The 20,644-nt window shown below is 44.0% G+C and overlaps 1 protein-coding gene across 1 annotated transcript in view; it reads left to right on the top strand.

Annotated features, from left to right (window-relative positions):
- The window catches only part of LOC126086485 (S-adenosyl-L-methionine-dependent tRNA 4-demethylwyosine synthase TYW1), a 191,661-nt gene that overhangs the window by 5,453 nt on the left and 165,564 nt on the right, over positions 1–20,644 (top strand). The window contains exons 5-6 of the mRNA XM_049902724.1: positions 895–1,089; positions 2,429–2,716. Of these exons, the coding sequence (XP_049758681.1) occupies positions 895–1,089; positions 2,429–2,716 (483 nt within the window). The remainder of the gene's footprint in view (positions 1–894; positions 1,090–2,428; positions 2,717–20,644) is intronic.

Genomic DNA, 20,644 nt, shown 5'->3' on the forward strand with positions numbered 1-20,644 from the left:
AGAAAGTCAGCAGTTTAAAGCCACCAGCCACTCCTTGGAAACCCTGAAATGTATTTTTAAATTTCTTCAATCACCATCTACTCCATTCCACTTTTCAGACAATAAACTCCTATCATCTCTGATTGGAAACTAATGCACAAATCAGTCAGGAAAAAAAATACAGAAAGGTCTCCAAAAACTTACCTGAAAAATCAAAGCAACAAAACCACTGAATGTAAAATAAGTCAACACCTGCCCCCCATCATCTACGTGGGGAAACAAATGCATCCCAAGTCCTGCCTGCTGGAACACAGCTCTGCTTTGTCCTATAGGGTCGCTATGAGTTGGGGTTGACTTGGTGGCAGTGGGTGAGATTCCTTGTAACTTATGTCACGACTTGGGACCGTTCAGAAATATTCAAGCAGATGAAACACTAGGGCTAGCAGGACTGGAGGAGTTCCTGCGTGGAGCACACAATAAGCAGTCGACCACTAGCTGAAAGGTTAGTGGTTCAGACCCAGCCAGAGGTGCCTCGGTAGGTCTGCCTCTGAACGGGCACAGCCTTGAAAACCCTGTGGGGCAGCTCTCTGCACACAGGGTTGCCAGAGTTGGGATTGACTCGGTGACAACTAATGACACCAGCAGGCAGGACTTGGGATGCATTTGTTTCCCCACGTAGATGATGGGGGGCAGGTGTTGACTTATTTTACATTCGGTGGTTTTGTTGCTTTGATTTTTTCAGGTAAGTTTTTGGAGACCTTTCTGTATTTTTTTTCCTGACTGATTTGTGCATTAGTTTCCAATCAAAGATGATAGGAGTTTATTGTCTGAAAAGTGGAATGGAGTAGATGGTGATTGAAGAAATTTAAAAATACATTTCAAATATTCTTCTGAAATAATTACTTTCTTGGTCAGGTTACTAATAGAAATGTCTGTGCCTTCCTGGTTGCTACGTACACTGACGGTCAGCCAACTGAGAGTGCCGGGTGGTTCTGCAAATGGCTGGAGGAAGCAGCCAATGATTTTCGATTTGGCAGAACTTACCTGAAGGGTATGAGATACGCGGTGTTTGGCCTGGGAAATTCGGCCTACACGAGCCACTTTAACAAGGTAAGTGTGTTTTGGATAAGGAATAGATTGTCCTTTAATTAAAGAAAATCACACAAACACGTGTATATGAAATAATTCACAAACTGCGGTACTTAATAATAAATTTCTGTGTTATTTTTCATAGCTGGGAATTGGTACACCTGTATATCCAAGCTTGGCATATAGGTGTTGTTGTTAGCTGCCGTCGAGTTGGCACACAACGACTCACAACGACCCATACACAAAAGGATAGGACTATTTTGATCCAGAGGGTTTTCAATGGCTGCTTTTTTGGAAGGAGATTGCCAGCCCTTTTCTCCTAGTCTGTCCTAGTGGGGAAGCTCTGCTGGAAGCTGCTCCGTCTCCGTTGAGGGACAGGTGGTGGCCGCACATGAGGTGACTCGGCCAGGAACTGAACACAGGTTCTCCTTCGCGGAAGGCGAGAATTTACCACTGAACCAGCACTGCCCTCTCCCTAGACACAAGGAGCCCTGGTGGTGCAGTGGTTAAGCACTTGGCTGGTAACCGAAGGGTTGGCAGTTGAAACCCACCAGCTGTTCCGTGGGAGAAGGATGTGGCAGTCTGCTTCTGTAAAGACTACAGCCTTGGAAACCTATGGGGCAGTTCTACTCTGTCCTGTAAGGTCACTATGAGCTGGAACTGATTCAGTGGCAGTGGGTTTGGTTTTGGGTTTCCCTAGATAAGGTTACAGTTTGGCTTACCTGTCTTTTGAAATGTTAGTCCTGGTGAAAGTGAGAGTCTTCCCTTAAAACTGTTACATTCAGTTGTTTTATCACTATGTGGACTCCCATCCCCGTATTTTCAAGGGGATCAGGCCAATAGTGGTAACGTTTAGATATGTATATGTTTTGTGTAGTGCCTTGCCACTCAGGAAACCTGTTAAGTCTTTGAACACTTAGCTGTGCTTCTTGATAACCCCTGTGCCTCAGCTTAATTGTTTATAGGGCAGTGAAATAAATTTTTGCATTTGTGAAGTCATGGGTCTTGCCAAATTATTTCCACTTGTACTTTGTTGTTAAATGTGCTTTGGCTTTGTTACATTTTTGGAGCTAATTAATTTTGTTAATGAGTTATTTTATTCTGACCATGACCTAGAGCAGTCGTTTGCAAGCTCTTTTTTAAGGCATTGACCCTTTGTTTAGTAAAAACCTTATTCAGAAAATCAGAACGTGAGTGGGGCCTGGAAGGCTTGAAGCCTTTTGTGCCCAGCCGTTCCCTCTCCCTCTGCAGCAGCCCTTGACACGAGGCCCCAGAGGAACCCTGGGCTTTTGCAGAGCAGAGTCTGGAAACCTCTGACTCAGCGGGTTGTGTTTTCAGCTCATCTGTCCTTTTCTTGCAGGTTGGCAAAAATGTGGATAAGTGGCTTTGGCTGCTTGGTGCCCGTCGTGTGCTGACTCGCGGGGAGGGAGACTGTGACGTGGTTAAGAGCAAACACGGCAGCATTGAAGCCGACTTCAGCGCTTGGAAGACCAAGCTCATCTCCCGGCTGCAGGAGCTTCGTCGAGGAGAGAAAAAACCCAGTGGCAGCAACTGCAAGAAGGGGAAATGCGAATCCGGTCAGCATGGCTCCGAGGGCCGGGAGCAGGGGTCTCGCTCTGCGGAGGAGTCGCCCCACAGAGACGCTGAGGTGAGAGGAATCGCCCCACAGAGGTGCTGAGCTGTGTGGCCCTTGGGGCCTTCTGCTTTTCTCCCACTGGAGATGCTGAACCTGACCTCCACCGGAGAAACAATTTCATTGGCTTCTGGGTAGAAGGAAGGAGACGGTCCTTGGGTAGTGGCGTTTGAGGGCGAGTGTAGCCTTCGGAGTTAACCCACATTGTATGGGAAGCTTCCCCATAGCTCCTCGTCCATCGTCTTGTTGTCAGGTAGATTTCTACCACATTTTGCTAGTTAGAAACAGGTTTCCCAGAGGGGTTAAGCATATCCAACATTGAGCTTATTAACCCCAAAACACGTATTTCTCTTGGTTTCTCTTGTTTAATTGCTCTGTCAGTCACTCAAACTCTGAGGCCGAGAGCCATCCCAGATGCAGCTCTCTGACCCCCCCAGGTTCTAAACGTTTTTCCTCCAGAGACCCTGGTTCCTTTGAACCTCACATCATCAGCTCTGTCATTTCTGAGTGTCCACCTGGTCACTTGTGTCATTTAGAAACAACTTTGGCTTCTGACTCACTGTGTTTCTTTCTCCCTTGTCCCAGTCATTCTCGTTTGTGGCCAAGTCATCCTTACAGATGGATTATCAGCACCCAAACCTGCCAACTTCCTGGCCTGGCACCTCCGGCACCTTTTTCTTCACTGCCCAGGGCTGCCAACTTCCATGCTTAAGTCTGACATTTCAAGTTCCCTGTTCTCAGGCCTCACTCTGTTGCCTCACCTCAGCAGCTGTTTGAGCCCGCTCAGTCCCATAATGTTTTCATTGGATGGCGAAAGCTCCTTCCTTCACTTCACTTCATATCCAGCGTAGCTTTTTACACTCAATTGCTTTACCTCTCGCAGCCTGTTTAACCTGAGTGGCCAAACCACAAAAACCAAAAAACCCATTGCCATCAAAGTCGATTCTGACTCATGACAACTGCATATGTTATAGAAGAGAACTGCTCCATTGAGTTTTCGTGGTAGATCTCCAGGCCTTTCTTCTGTGCCACTGCTGGGTGAGTTCGAACTGCCAACTTTAGGTTAATAGTCGAGCTCAAGCCATTTGTACCACCCACTGGAGTTTTAAAATGCCTTCTGCCTTCCATGGGCCTGCTGCTTACTGTTTGACCACAGATTTATGGCCATGGGCCTCAAGTGGCCATCGAAGCGCCCAACAAGCCCATGACATTCCCTCTCACTGTCCAAGATAACTTTTTTTAAATTTTACTTTAGATGAAGATTTACAGAACAAACTAGTTTCTCATTAAACAGTTAGTACACATATTGTTTTATGACATTGGTTAACAACCCCACGACATGTCAGCACTCTCCCTTTCTGACCTTGGGATCCCTATTACTGGCTCTTCTGTCCCCTCCTGCCTTCTAGTCCTTGCCCCTGGGCTGGTGTGCCCCTTTAGTCTTGTTTTGTCTTACGGGCCTGTCTAATCTTTGACTGAAGGGTGAACCTCAGGAATGACTTCTTACTGAGCTAAAAGGTGTCTGGGGGCCACTCTTGGGGTGTCTCCAGCCTCTGTCAGACAATAAGTCATATCTTTTTTTGTGAGTTAGAATTTTGTACTACATTTTCCTCCAGCTCTGTCTGGAATGCTCTGTTGTGGTTCCTATCAGAACAGCCAAGATGACTATTCGTACCCTCTTTCTACCCACCACTTTCCTCAGCTCTCCTCTGAAGCCATCAGAGGGGACCTATCTTCTAAGCAACTCCCCACCTCATCTATGAATCTTCACCTTCTTTCCCACCACAGAAGAGTAAGGACCTGGTTCCTGTCAGAGGAGATTCCTGTCACGTTCCGGTGCGCTCTGGTGTCAGGAGCTTTGTTCCTTCATTTACTGCATCTCTCTCCTGCGTCATGAATTGCTCCCCCTCTACAAGATTGTTCCCGGGAAGATATAAGTAGGTTCTGGAATCACCTGTGTTCACACAACCCCACAAACCAAAAAGCAAATAAAAAGCAGGTTTTTCCTTTATTCTCTGCCTTCCAGCTGCTCTCCCATTCTTCATCTCTCTTTCCTGCTGGCCTTTCTGTCCGTTTACATTTGCTATCTTCCCTCCAACCGTCTCTTAACATTTTTGATCTTAATTTTTTTTTTTTAATCAAAATAGCACTCCTACATTTAAAACCTCAAATAGTACCACTAGGCTTATAATTAGAAAAAGTTTCCTGCTTCATTCCTTCTGATTCTCATTCTCCTAAGGCGACCATTTTCAGTTCTTTTTGCTTTTTTCTTCAAGTGCTTACCTTTATGTACACACACACATATTTACTTTAGGTGGAGGTTTACAGAGCACGTCAGTTTGTCGTTAAACAATACACACATTGTTTTGTGACGTTAGTTGCCAGCTCCATGACATGTCAACACTCTCCCCTTCTTAATCTTGGGTTTCCCGTTACCAGCTTTCCTGTCCTCTTTGGCTTTCTCGTCCTTGCCTCTGGGCTGTGTGCCCTTTCAGTGTCATATATATGGTTGAGCTACGTGTATTATTGTTTGTTTTATGGGCCTGTCTAATCTTTGGCTGAAGGGTGAACCTCAGGAGTGACTTCAGTACTGAGTTAAAAGGGTGTCTGGGGGGCATACTCTCAGGGTTTCTCTACTCTCTGTCAGACCAGTAAGTCTGGTCTTTTTTTGTGAGGTAGAATTTTGTTCTATATTTTTCTCCCCCACTCTCAGGGACTTTCTATTGTGATCCCTGCCAGAGCGGTTGGTGGTGGTAGCCGGGTAGCATCTAGTGGTGCTGGACTCAGTCTGGTGGAGGCTGTGGTAGTTGTGGTCCATTAGTCTTTTGGATTAACCTTTCCCTTGTGTCTTTGGTTTTCTTCATTCTGCCTTGCTCCAGACGGGGTGGGACCAGTCGGGTGTCTTAGGATGGCTGCTTCTAAGACCCCAGACGCTACTCACCAAAGTAGGATGTAGACCATTTTCTTTATAAACTATGTTATGCCAGTTGAGCTAGGTGTCCCGAGAGCATGGTCCCCAGTCTATATTTTTAAGTAACCAGGTAATAGGTTCTTATGTGAACAGAGGGAGCCCTGGTAGCACAGTGGTTCAGTGCTCGGCTGCTATCTGAAGGTTCAGCAGTTTGAATCCACCAGCTGCTGTGTGGGAGAAAGATGTGGCAGTCTACTTCTGTAAAGATTACAGCCTTGGAAACCCTATGGGGCAGTTCTCCTCTGTCCTGTAGGGTTGCTATAAGTAGGAATCGAATTGATGGTGATGGGAAACAGACAAAGAAGCAAGGCCTGGCAATCTACTTCCAAAAATAGCCAGTGAAAACCCTGTGGATCACAGCATGCAGTGTTTAGTTCTGTTGTGCATGGGGCCATCATGGGTGAGGAGCAACTCAATGTCAGCTAACAACAACAACATCAACTGCTTGATTTTTTTTTTTTTCCAAAATCACACACAGACATACACACAGATAATCACTTCCCTTCCTCTTCTGTGTAGTTACATCACACTTTAGATCGTTACCAAGTCATTCTTCATTGTTTCATTCTTATGATCTGTGTATTCTCAGCTGTCCTGTGTACGACATGTCTACATTTTCATTCTTACTCATCTGTTTCTCTCGAAACGATAACTGCCACTTCTGCTTAGATTTTTCTGTACCTATCACTGACTCTTTCTAGCACTTGAACAGAGCTGATGTTTTCTTATTAGTGTCCTGTTGTTTTCACTGATTTTTGGAGACCTGCCTCTGAGTCCTGCTCTGCCCAGACGCAAGCCTGGGTGCCGCTGAAGCCCGGGGTCTTCCTATGCTGTTGCTCTGTGTTTTTCTCACTGGTCTCCTGGTTCAGATTCCCTGGTTCCTGGCCCCGTATCTTCCCCTTCCTTGGTTGATTCTTGTTTTTTGGAGCATGTACTCCCGTAGTTCTCTGAGGAAGGGTACTTTGGAGGTATGCTTTCAGTCTTTTCATATCTGCTTGTGTCTTTATCCTGCCTTCACAATTGTTGGGTGCTTTGGCTGATTGAGAATTCCCGATGGAATAGTTGTCTTCCAGAAAACCAAAGGCATTGATCCCATGTCTTTCAGTTGTGGTGTTGCTTCAGGGGGCTCCAGTTTAATTGGGTTCTTAATTCTGACTTAACCTTTACCCTCCTGCCGGAAACCTTAGACCCTCTGGATAAAATCCCTCCAGCCATCTACCCTTCGCTCTGTTCTCTGCCCATCTTCCTTGCTTTCCCCTCCTTACACTGAGGATGTAGCCTTGTGGGCTCCCAGCTTTTGACTCGGGGCTAACTGTTAGCCTCTCCTCCTTGGAGCATCTTTGAGACTTTACCTGGTGCTCCGTGTCCTCTGCAGCTGTCATAGTAGCACCACCAGGACTCAGCAGGTACTCTCAGCTTCGTTTCTCACTTACCTCCCAGGATTCCCCTTTTCTGTTCATATTTGGCCTCTTTGAATCTCTTTTTGCTAACTCAGTGATGCGTTTAAAACCTTGTTCTTTAAATATTGCATAACTCAGTTTTAGCAGTTTTTTGCAGGTGGGTTCTTCAAGGTATGTAATCCACCACTGAGATGGAAACAGAAGTCCTAGTTAACTGTTACCCAGTCTATAGAGGTTTCCCTTTTCTAGGTCCAAGCAGCTTCGTGTCGTGAAGCCCTGTGGGTATTTCTCTGTCCTCGTTGTATGTGGCCTCTCAATAACATTTGACATAGCTCCTAGTTCTTTGAATCACTGTCTTCTCTTGACTCCTGTGACATCATTCTCGTGGTTTCCTCTTTGTCTACTCGAGGGCCTTACCTTTACCCAACCTCTAAATGTTGGAGTGATTCGTGGCTTGGTGCTGGCTTCTTTTCTTTGTTGACACTTTCTTCCTGGATGATCTCATCCAGTTTCTTGGCTTTAGACACTATTGGCCGGTTATTTCTAAGCTTATATTTCCAGCCCTAATTCCAGTCTACTGTGAATTCTGTTTTCATGCATGTGATTACTTCTTTAACATCTCTGTTTGGATGTCTAAGGCATCTCAAGCTTCCCAGATCCGCAGTGGAGCTCTTCATGTCCACTCTTCCAGTCTGTTCCTCTTTCCTGTTCCCCACAAGCCTTTCTCATCTCAGTAAACACCACCACCACCGTCTCAGTTCCTTAAACAGGAAACTTAAGAGCCATGCTTGATTCCTTCCTTTCTCTCCTTCCAACATCTAACTCCTCACTAAGTCTGGTCAGTTCTTTGTCTAAAACAAAAGCCAGCAAACTTTTTCTGTAAAGGCCCAGCCAGTAAATGTTTTTGGCTTTGTGGTCATCTCTGTTGCAAGCGTCAACTCTGCCTTTGTATCAAAAAAACAGCCATAGTTAATGCGTAAATGAATGGGTAGGGTTGGATTGGCCTAATGCTGGCTGGGTTTGACCCTGGGCCGTAGTTTGCTGACTCCTGGCCTAAAATGTCTCAAAAAAAAAAAAACAAACCAAAAACCAAACCCATTGCCATTGAGTTGGTTCTGACTTACAGTGACCCTATAGGACAGGGTAGAACTGCCTCATAGGGTTTCCAAGGAGAGGCTAGTGGATACAAACTGCCGATCTTTTGGTTAGCAGCTAAATGCTTAACCACTGTACCACTAGGGCCCCAAAATCTCTCAAATCCATCCCTTTTTCTCTGTCTCCACTGCTGCCCTGTAAGTGCAAGGCACACTGCTCTCCCAGACTGTTGTAAGAACCTCCTAGCAGGCCTTCCCGACTTCTCTTTTGCCTTTCTCCCGCCTGTTTTCCACCCAACACTCAGAGTGATCTTAAAAGCACAAATCACGTCATATTATTCTCCTGTTTAAAGCCCTTCAGTGATTTCCGATAGTGCTTTGATAAAAGCCACGTTGTTTAGCATGACTTACAAGGTAGCACCTGCCTTCCCCCTTGCCTTTGTCCACCTGCATCCTGCTCATCTCCCCCTTGCTCACCAAACTCTAGCCACAGTGGTCTCCTGGGTGCTGAAAATATTCCTCAGACTGTCTGAGCATCCAGTCTCTTCACTCTTCTCAATCTTTAGTTCCCAGCATCTTTTCTTCCCTAGATTGTTGCAGTAGGTATCCTTTTCTACAGTCTTGTCTCCCTTCAGTGATCTACAGTCCCACCAGAGTGAGCCGTAGATGTAGATCCGTAGATGTAGATCTGTATTAGGTTTCAAGGAGCCCTGGGGGCACAATGGTTAAGCGTTTGGCTGCTAACTGCAAGGTCAGCAGTTTGAAACCAACCAGGAGCTCTGTGGGAGAAAGACCTGGCAATCTGTTCCCATAAAGACTTGGGCATAGGAAACCTTACGGGGGCGGTTCTACTCTGTCCGGTAGGGTTGCTGTGAGTCAGAGCCAACTTGACGGCACCCGACAGCAACATAACACGTTTGTGTTTAAACCACTTCAGAAGCTTCCCATTCTCTCCCTCCAGGACGTAAAAGACCCTGCGCCATCTGGCCCACACCTTCCTCTGTAGCATTCTCTGCCCATGTGTGGACTTCATTCTTTATGCTTGGTAATTCCAGAGTTGCTATGGCTGCAGCACACCGCCTGACGCTGTCTAAGCGGCTTTGCCCGTCTGCCTCCGGTGACGTGCCCGGCCAGGCCGGATTACTAGTCTTGAGCATTTGGCTCAGGTGTCAGCTCATCCAGGCAGCCTCCCAAGGGCTGTGAGCCATACGAGGTGGCCGCTTTTTGTACTCTACAGTATACATGTCTCTTTTACTGGGTAGAATCTCTCCTAGGACCGGGGGGCTGTGCCACATTGATTTTCTAGCCCTCGTGCCTACAAAGAATTACACTGGATGTTTATCGAAAAGAACTTTTGGATTTTTCCAAAGTCACAGGCCAAGTGAGTAGCAGTTGCCATTAGATTTTATGTGAAGGTGAAATAGGTTCCTTTGGGAGACGGTAAACTCCTGAGACTTTGTGTCAGGAGCTACGATATTCTGTGAAGTTACGGAGGAGAGTCCAGGACTGGGGTTGGGAAACCATGGCTGACTGGCCAAGCCCAGCCTGCTTCCTGTTTTGTCATTATGGGTATTTTGGAGCAGAGCCACATCCATTCACTTATGTGGTCTCGTGATTGCTTTCACGCTGCAATGACAGAATTGAATAGTTGAGACAGACTGTGCGTTCCACAAAGTCAAAAATATTTACTATTTGTCCCTTTACAGAAAAAGTGTGCCGGCTGCTGGTCTAGGGTGAGGTGGGGAGACTGGACTGTCTGATTCCTCGTGTCTCTCCTTTGTCTGAGGCTCTGTAATTTGCTAGAAGTGAAGGGGTATGAGCACTGGACACGCAGGCAGTTCGGTTGTTTACTGCAGTTCTGGGAAGATAAGGACGTCAGCAGAGCCTAAAACACTTGAATGTCTTCCTGTGTTGGTTGGGAAACATTGGGCTAGAAGCAAATTGGATAACTGTTAGAAAGAATGCTTCTGGTGGTGTTCTCATCTTTGTTCTATCAAGGCCTGAGGCTGGGAGATGGGGGTGGAGTTAGCTGGCAGAGGTTTCCTGTTGAAGCTGGGCTTGAACACCTTGAAGAACACCTCCAAGACCTTTTACTGACTATAGTTTTATGTTGTCATCTATATGTAAGGCAAAGAAGACTCCACTCATAGATTGACAAAGCAGAAGGTAGACCAGTGAGCCAGCCCCATACCCACTCCCATAGTGTCAGGCATGGTTTCAACCAGATGATAAGAGCATCTATGATGGTGATATCACCTGGGGCAGGATGAGGAGTGGCCTCTAGGGGTGCTGTTTTAATTTGTACTGAAATCGTGATCAGCACTGAGTATATGACTTCCTACGCTATACTCTAGTCCCTGGGAGGTGCATAGGGCTAATGCACTCAGCTGTTAACCAAAAGGTTGGAGGTTTGAGTCCACCCACAGGTGCCTCAAAAGAAAGGCCTGGCTGCCTACTTTTGAAAAACCAGCCATTGGAAACCCTATGGAGCACACTTCTGCTCTGACCCACATGGAGTCTCCATGTTAGGAGTCAACTCAATGTTAAAAAAAAAAGGAAACTCGTTGCAGTCCGGTTGATTCCAACTCATAGTGACCCTATAGTCGTGTAGTGGTTGAGAGCTACAGCTGCTAACCAAAAGGTTGGCCGTTCGAATCCACCAGGTGCTCCTTGGAAACCCCATGGGGCAGTTCTACTCTGTTCTATAGGGTTGCTATGAGTCAGAACTCAATGGTAACTGTTTTGTGTGTGTGTGTGTGTACTTCAGATGAAAGTTTATAGCTCAAGTTAGTTTCTCATACAAAAATTTACACACATATTGTTGTATGACCCTAGTTGCTATCCCTGTAATGTGACAGCATGGGTTTCCTGTGTCCATTCACCCAGCTCTTATCCCTTTTCTGCCTTTTCCTCCTGCCTCTGAACAGGCGCTGCCCATTTAGTCTCATGTATCTACTTGAGAAGCACACTCTTCACGAACATTATCTTATGTTTAATAGTCCAGTATTATCTTTGTGTCAAGAGCTAGGAATGGTTTAGTTCGGGGTCAACAGAGAGTCTGGGGGCCATGTCTCCTGGGGTTCCTCTAGCCTGAGTCAGATCGTTAAGTCTGGGCTTTTCATGTGAATTTCAGTTCTGCACCCCACTTTTCTCCTGCTCCATCAGGGACTCACTCTTTTTTTTTTTTTCCTTTTTTTTTTTTTTTATTAACTTTTATTAAGCTTCAAGTGAACGTTTACAAATCCAATCAGTCTGTCACATATAAGTTTACATACATCTTACTCCGTACTCCCACTTGCTCTCCCCCTCTTGAGTCAGCCCTTTCAGTCTCTCCTTTCCTGAGAATTTTGCCGGCTTCCCTCTCTCTCTATCCTCCCATCCCCCCTCCAGACAAGAGTTGCCAACACAATCTCAAGTGTCCACCTGATATAATTAGCTCACTCTTCATCAGTGTCTCTCTCCCACCCGCTGACCAGTCCCTTTCATGTCTGATGAGTTGTCTTCGGGGATGGTTCTTGTCCTGTGCCAACAGAAGGTCTGGGGACCATGGCCGCCGGGATTCCTCTAGTCTCAGTCAGACCATTAAGTTTGGTCTGTTTATGAGAATTTGGGGTCTGCATCCCACTGATCTCCTGCTCCCTCAGGGGTCCTCTGCTGTGCTCCCTGTCAGGGCAGTCATCGATTGTGGCCGGGCACCAACTAGTTTTCCTGGTCTCAGGGTGATGTAGGTCTCTGGTTCATGTGGCCCTTTCTGTCTCTTGGGCTCTTAGTTGTCGTGTGGCCTTGGTGTTCTTCATTTTCCTTTGCTCCAGGTGGGTTGAGACCAATTGATGCATCTTAGATGGCCGCTTGTTAGCATTTAAGACCCCAGACACCACATTTCAAAGTGGGATGCAGAATGATTTCATAATAGAATTATTTTGCCAATTGACTTAGAAGTCCCCTCAAACCATGTTCCCCAGACCCCCGCCCCTGCTCCGCTGACCTTTGCAGCATTCATTTTATCCCAGAAACTTCTTTGCTTTTGGTCCAGTCCAATTGAGCTGACCTTCCATGTATTGAGTGTTGTCTTTCCCTTCACCTAAAGCAGTTCTTTTTTTTTTTTTTTTATAATAACTTTTATTAAGCTTCAAGTGAACGTTTACAAATCCAATCAGTCTGTCACATATAAGTTTACATACATCTCACTCCCTACTCCCACTTACTCTCCCCGTCTTGAGTCAGCCCTTTCAGTCTCTCCTTTCTTGACAATTTTGCCGGCTTCCCTCTCTCTCTATCCTCCCATCCCCCCTCCAGACAAGAGTTGCCAACACAATCTCAAGTGTACACCTGATATAATTAGCTCACTCTTCATCAGCGTCTCTCTCCCACCCGCTGACCAGTCCCTTTCATGTCTGATGAGTTGTCTTCAGGGATGGTTCCTGTCCTGTGTCAACAGAAGGTCTGGAGAGCATGACCGCCGGGATTCCTCCAGTCTCAGTCAGACCATTAAGTTTGGTCTTCTTATGAGAATTTGGGGTCTGCATCCCACTGCTCTCCTGCTCCCTCAGGGGTCCTCTGCTGAGCTCCCTGTCAGGGCAGTCATCGATTGTGGCCGGGCACCAACTAGTTCTTCTGGTCTCAGGATGATGTAGGTCTCTGGTTCATGTGGCCCTTTCTGTCTCTTGGGCTCTTAGTTGTCATGTGGGCTTGGTGTTCTTCATTTTCCTTTGCTCCAGGTGGGTTGAGACCAATTGCTGCATCTTAGATGGCTGCTTGTTAGCATTTAAGACCCCAGACGCCACATTTCAAAGTGGGATGCAGAATGATTTCATAATAGAATTATTTTGCCAATTGACTTAGAAGTCCCCGCAAACCATGTTCCCCAGACCCCCGCGCTTGCTCCGCTGAGCTTTGAAGCATTCATTTTATCCCGGAAACTTCTTTGCTTTTGGTCCAGTCCAATTGAGCTGACCTTCCATGTATTGAGTGTTGTCTTTCCCTTCACCTAAAGCAGTTCTTATCTACTGATTAATCAATAAAAAAACCCTCTCCCACCCTCCCTCCCTCCCCCCCTCGTAACCACAAAAGTATGTGTTCTTCTCAGGTTTACTATTTCTCAAGATCTTATAATAGTGGTCTTATACAATATTTGTCCTTTTGCCTCTGACTCATTTCGCTCAGCATAATGCCTTCCAGGTTCCTCCATGTTATGAAATGTTTCAGAGATTCGTCACTGTTCTTTATCGATGCGTAGTATTCCATTGTGTGAATATACCACAATTTATTTACCCATTCATCCGTTGATGGACACCTTGGTTGCTTCCAACTTTTTGCTATTGTAAACAGAGCTGCAATAAACATGGGTGTGCATATATCTGTTTGTATGAAGGCTCTTGTATCTCTAGGGTATATTCCGAGGAGTGGGATTTCTGGGTTGTATGGTAGTTCTATTTCTAACTGTTTAAGATAACGCCAGATAGATTTCCAAAGTGGTTGTACCATTTTACATTCCCACCAGCAGTGTATGAGAGTTCCAATCTCTCCGCAGCCTCTCCAACATTTATTATTTTGTGTTTTTTGGATTAATGCCAGCCTTGTTGGTGTGAGATGGAATCTCATCGTAGTTTTAATTTGCATTTCTCTAATGGCTAATGATCGAGAGCATTTTCTCATGTATCTGTTGGCTGCCTGAATATCTTCTTTAGAGAAATGTGTGTTCATATCCTTTGCCCACTTCTTGATTGGGTTGTTTGTCTTTTTGTGGTTGAGTTTTGACAGAATCATGTAGATTTTAGAGATCAGGCGCTGGTCGGAGATGTCATAGCTGAAAATTCTTTCCCAATCTGTAGGTGGTCTTTTTACTCTTTGGGTGAAGTCTTTAGATGAGCATAGGTGTTTGATTTTTAGGAGCTCCCAGTTATCGGGTTTCTCTTCATCATTTTTGGTAATGTTTTGTATTCTGTTTATACCTTGTATTAGGGCTCCTAGGGTTGTCCCAATTTTTTCTTCCATGATCTTTATCGTTTTAGTCTTTATGTTTAGGTCTTTGATCCACTTGGAGTTAGTTTTTGTGCATGGTGTGAGGTATGGGTCCTGTTTCATTTTTTTGCAAATGGATATCCAGTTATGCCAGCACCATTTGTTAAAAAGGCTGTCTTTTCCCCAGTTAATTGACACTGGTCCTTTGTCAAATATCAGCTGCTCATACGTGGATGGATCTATGTCTGGGTTCTCAATTCTGTTCCATTGGTCTATGTGTCTGTTGTTGTACCAATACCAGGCTGTTTTGACTACTGTGGCTGTATAATAGGTTCTGAAGTCAGGTAAGGTGAGGCCTCCCACTTTCTTCTTCTTTTTCAGTAGTGCTTTGCTTATCCGGGGCTTCTTTCCCTTCCATATGAAATTGGTGATTTGTTTCTCTATCCCCTTAAAATATGACATTGGAATTTGGATCGGAAGTGCGTTAAATGTATAGATGGCTTTTGGTAGAATAGACATTTTTACTATGTTAAGTCTTCCTATCCATGAGCAAGGTATGTTTTTCCACTTAAGTATGTCCTTTTGAATTTCTTGTAGTAGAGCTTTGTAGTTTTCTTTGTATAGGTCTTTTACATCCTTGGTAAGATTTATTCCTAAGTATCTTATCTTCTTGGGGGCTACCGTGAATGGTATTGATTTGGTTATTTCCTCTTCGGTGTTCTTTTTGTTGATGTAGAGGAATCCAAGTGATTTTTGTATGTTTATTTTATAACCTGAGACTCTGCCAAACTCTTCTATTAGTTTCAGTAGTTTTCTGGAGGATTCCTTAGGGTTTTCTGTGTATATAATCATGTCATCTGCAAATAGTGATAACTTTACTTCTTCCTTGCCAATCCGGATACCTTTTATTTCTTTGTCTAGCCTGATTGCCCTGGCTAAGACTTCCAACACGATGTTGAATAAGAGCGGTGATAAAGGGCATCCTTGTCTGGTTCCCGTTCTCAAGGGAAATGCTTTCAGGTTCTCTCCATTTAGAGTGATATTGGCTGTTGGCTTTGCATAGATGCCCTTTATTATGTTGAGGAATTTTCCTTCAATTCCTATTTTGGTAAGAGTTTTTATCATAAATGGGTGTTGGACTTTGTCAAATGCCTTTTCTGCATCAATTGATAAGATCATGTGGTTTTTGTCTTTTGTTTTATTTATGTGATGGATTACATTAATGGTTTTTCTGATATTAAACCAGCCTTGCATACCTGGTATAAATCCCACTTGATCAGGGTGAATTATTTTTTTGATGTGTTGTTGGATTCTATTGGCTAGAATTTTGTTGAGGATTTTTGCATCAATGTTCATGAGGGATATAGGTCTATAATTTTCTTTTTTTGTAATGTCTTTACCTGGTTTTGGTATCAGGGAGATGGTGGCTTCATAGAATGAGTTGGGTAGTATTCCGTCATTTTCTATGCTTTGGAATACCTTTAGTAGTAGTGGTGTTAACTCTTCTCTGAAAATTTGGTAGAACTCTGCAGTGAAGCCGTCCGGGCCAGGAATTTTTTTTGTTGGGAGTTTTTTGATTACCGTTTCAATCTCTTTTTTTGTTATGGGTCTATTTAGTTGTTCTGCTTCTGAATGTGTTAGTTTAGGTAGGTAGTGTTTTTCAAGGAATTCATCCATTTCTTCTAGGTTTTCAAATTTGTTAGAGTACAATTTTTCATAATAATCTGAAATGATTCTTTTAATTTCATTTGGTTCTGTTGTGATGTGGTCCTTCTCATTTCTTATTCGGGTTATTTGTTTCCTTTCCTGTATTTCTTTAGTCAGTCTAGCCAATGGTTTATCAATTTTGTTAATTTTTTCAAAGAACCAGCTTTTGGCTTTGTTAATTCTTTCAATTGTTTTTCTGTTCTCTAATTCATTTAGTTCAGCTCTAATTTTTATTATTTGTTTTCTTCTGGTGCCTGATGGATTCTTTTGTTGCTCACTTTCTATTTGTTCAAGTTGTAGGGACAGTTCTCTGATTTTGGCTCTTTCTTCTTTTTGTATGTGTGCATTTATTGATATAAATTGACCTCTGAGCACTGCTTTTGCTGTGTCCCAGAGGTTTTGATAGGAAGTATTTTCATTCTCGTTGCTTTCTATGAATTTCCTTATTCCCTCCTTGATGTCTTCTATAACCCAGTCTTTTTTCAGGAGGGTATTGTTCATTTTCCAAGCATTTGATTTCTTTTCCCTCATTCTTCTGTTATTGATCTCTAGTTTTATTGCCTTGTGGTCTGAGAAGATGCTTTGTAATATTTCGATGTTTTGGACTCTGCAAAGGTTTGTTTTATGACCTAATATGTGGTCTATTCTAGAGAATGTTCCATGTGCGCTAGAAAAAAAAGTATATTTTGCAGCAGTTGGGTGGAGAGTTCTGTATAAGTCAATGAGGTCAAGTTGGTTGATTGTTGTAATTAGATCTTCCGTGTCTCTGTTGAGCTTCTTACTGGATGTCCTGTCCTTCTCCGAAAGGGGTGTGTTGAAGTCTCCTACTATAATTGTGGAGGTATCTATCTCGCTTTTCAGTTCTGTTAAAATTTGATTTATATATCTTGCAGCCCTGTCATTGGGTGCGTAAATATTTAATATGGTTATGTCTTCCTGATCAATTGTCCCTTTTATCATTATATAGTGTCCTTCTTTATCCTTTGTGGTGGATTTAAGTCTAAAGTCTATTTTGTCAGAAATTAATATTGCTACTCCTCTTCTTTTTTGCTTATTGTTTGCTTGATATACTTTTTTCCATCCTTTGAGTTTTAGTTTGTTTGTGTCTCTAAGTCTAAGGTGTGTCTCTTGTAGGCAGCATATAGATGGATCGTGTTTCTTTATCCAGTCTGTGACTCTCTGTCTCTTTATTGGTGCATTTAGTCCATTTACATTCAGGGTAATTATAGATAAATAAGTTTTTAGTGCTGTCATTTTGATGCCTTTTTATGTGTGTTGTTGACAATTTCATTTTTCCACATACTTTTTTGTGCTGAGGCGTTTTTCTTAGTAAATTGTGAGATCCTCACTTTCATAGTGTTTGACTTTATGTTAGTTGAGTCGTTACGTTTTTCTTGGTTTTTGTCTTGAGTTATAGAGTTGTTATACCTTTTTGTGGTTACCTCATTATATACCCCTATTTTTCTAAGTAAAAACCTAACTTGTATTGTTCTATATCGCCTTGTATCACTCTCCATATGGCAGTTCAATGCCTCCTGTATTTAGTCCCTCTTTTTGATTATTGTGATCTTTTACCTATTGACTTCCATGATTCCCTGTTATGTGTATTTTTTTTTTTAATTAATCTTAATTTGTTTGTTTTTGTGATTTCCCTATTTGAGTTGATATCAGGACGTTCTGTTTTGTGACCTTGTGTTGTGCTGATATCTGATATTATTGGTTCTCTGACCAAACAATATCCTTTAGTATTTCTTGTAGCTTTGGTTTGGTTTTTGCAAATTCTCTAAACTTGTGTTTGTCTGTAAATATCTTAATTTCGCCTTCATATTTCAGAGAGAGTTTTGCTGGATATATGATCCTTGGTTGGCAGTTTTTCTCCTTCAGTGTTCTGTATATGTCGTCCCATTCCCTTCTTGCCTGCATGGTTTCTGCTGAGTAGTCAGAACATATTCTTATTGATTCTCCCTTGAAGGAAACCTTTCTTTTCTCCCTGGCTGCTTTTAAAATTTTCTGTTTATCTTTGGTTTTGGTGAGTTTGATGATAATATGTCTTGGTGTTTTTCTTTTTGGATCCATCTTAAATGGGGTTCGATGAGCATCTTGGATAGATATCCTTTCGTCTTTCATGATGTCAGGGAAGTTTTCTGTCAGAAGTTCTTCAACTATTTTCTCTGTGTTTTCTGTCCCCCCTCCCTGTTCTGGGACTCCAATCACCCGCAGGTTATCCTTCTTGATAGAGTCCCACATAATTCTTAGGGTTTCTTCATTTTTTTTAATTCTTTTATCTGATTTTTTTTCAGCTATGTTGGTGTTGATTCCCTGGTCCTCCAGATGTCCCAGTCTGCATTCTAATTGCTCGAGTCTGCTCCTCTGACTTCCTAGTGTGTTGTCTAATTCTGTTATTTTATTGTTAATCTTTTGGATTTCTACATGTTGTCTCTCTATGGATTCTTGCAACTTATTAATTTTTCCAGTATTTTCTTGAATAATCTTTTTGAGTTCTTCAACAGTTTTATCAGTGTGTTCCTTGGCTTTTTCTGTAGTTATCCTAATTTCATTTGTGATATCATTAAGCATTCTGTAAATTAGTTTTTTATATTCTGTATCTGATAATTCCAAAATTGTATCTTCATTTGGGAAAGATTTTGATTCTTTTGTTTGGGGAGTTGGAGAAGCTGTCACGGTCTGCTTCTTTAAGTGGTTTGATATGGATTGTTGTCTCCGAGCCATCACTGGGGAACTAGTTTTTCCAGAAAATCCGCTAAAAAAAAACTGCAGTCAGATCCCTATCAGAGTTCTCCCTCTGGCTCAGGCTATTCAGATGTTAATGAAGCCGCCTGGGGAGGGTGGGGGAGGGAACAGAGAGATAGGAGAGTAGCACCTCAGAATATAGCCAGAGTTGCTTGTCTTGTTTGGAATGACTATTATATCTGAGATTCCCGCGGGCGCGTCGCCTATGTGTGCTGTCTGTGTGGAGATTGCCCCCGGGGGGTCTGGCCCGCTGGAGTCACGGTCAGATCCTCCGCTTCCAGCCCCACGCCCAGCGTCAAGGCTCCCCTACTGGGACGGTGCACTCTCGACTCCAAAATCAGTCGCTGCCTCCCGGGGACTTCTCGTCCCTCCAGCCGCGTGGCCGTGCCGCCCCCGTGAACCAGGTGGGCCCCCTCCCGGGGTTAGTTCAGATGGGTGGAGTAGCTCCCCGTGCTTGTGCCGCGACCGAGTGTCCCGGCTGGAACGCTGTTCTCCCCGCTCCAATACCAGTCGCTGCCTCCCGGGGACTTCTCCTACTGGCTGCGTCCCACGCCGCCCGCGCGACCCGGATGGTCACCTTCCCGGGGTTAGTTCAGGGGGTGGAGCAACTCTCCGTGTTTATGGCGTACCTGCGTGCAGTCCAAATCCCTGTGGGACGGTTCCCCGGCTCGGATGCTGCTCTTTCTGCTCCAAGATCAGTCACTGCCTCCCGGGGACTTCTCCTAACGGCTGCGTCCCACGCCGCCTGTGGAACCGGCTAGTCCCCCTCCCGGGGTTAGTTCAGGGGGGTGGAGCAGGTCTCTGTGCTTGTGCCGTACCTGACTGGTATGCTGGCTCCAGGCTCTGGAAACAATCGCTGCTTCCCCGTATTAGTTCGTTCTCCGTCTCTAAATCTGTGTTTGTTGTTCAGGGTTTGTAGATTGTTATGTATGTGATCGATTCACTTGTTTTTCCGTGTCTTTGTTGTAAGAGGGATCCGAGGTAGCGTCTGCCTAGTCCGCCATCTTGGCTCCGCCTCAGGGACTCACTCTTGTGTTCCCTATTAGGTGGTAGCCAGGTACCGTCTAGTTCTTCTGGTCCCAGGCTGATGGAGTCTCTGGTCTATGTGGCCCTTTTGTCTCTTGGTGTTCTTCATTCTCCTTTACTCCAGGTAGGTTGGGACCAGTTGATGCATCTTAGATGGCCGCTCGAAAGCTTTTAAGACCCCCAGACACCACTCAAAGTGGGATGCAGAACATTTTCTTAATAAACTTACTTATGCCACTTGACCGAGGTGTCCCCCGAAACTATGGTCCCAGACCCTCGCTTCTGCTACTCTGTCCCTCAGAGTGTTTGGTTGTATTCAGAAAACTTCTTAGCTTTTGGTTTAGTCCAGCTGCGTTGACTTCTCGTGTATTGTGTGTTGTCCTTCCCATCACCTAAGATAATCCTTATCTACTATCTAGTTAGTGAATTCTCCTCCCCCCACCCCAGCCCTGTAACCATCAAAGAATGTTTTCTTCTGTATTTAAACCTTTCCTTCAGTTCTTATAATAGTGGTCTCATACAATATTTGTCCTTTTGAACTGCCTGATTTCACTCAGCATAATGCCTCCCAGATTCCTCCGTGTTGTGAGATGTTTTGCCAATTCATCCTTGTTCTTTGTCATTGCATAGTATTCCATTGTGTGAGTATACCATAATTTGTTTAACCATTCGTCTGTTGATGGGCACCTAGGTTTTTCCATCTTTTTTCTATTGTTAACAGTGCTACAGTGAACACGGGTGTGCATATATCCGTGTGACAGCTCTTATTTCTCTAGGATATATTTCGAGGAGTGGGATTGCTGAATCATATGGTCCTTCTATTTCTAGCTTAAACCTGTTGCCATCGAGTCATTAAGGAAGTACCAAATTGATTTCCAATGTGGTTGTACCATTTTACATTCCCACCAGCAGTGTATAAGTGTTCCCGTCTCTCTACATCCTCTCCAACATTTATTATTTTGTGTTTTTTGGATTAATGCTAGCCTTGTTGGGCTGAGATGGTATCTCATGTAGTTTTGATTTGCATTTCTCT

The sequence above is a fragment of the Elephas maximus genome, chromosome 12 (assembly GCF_024166365.1).
Source record: "Elephas maximus indicus isolate mEleMax1 chromosome 12, mEleMax1 primary haplotype, whole genome shotgun sequence".
Lineage (NCBI taxonomy): Eukaryota > Metazoa > Chordata > Mammalia > Proboscidea > Elephantidae > Elephas > Elephas maximus.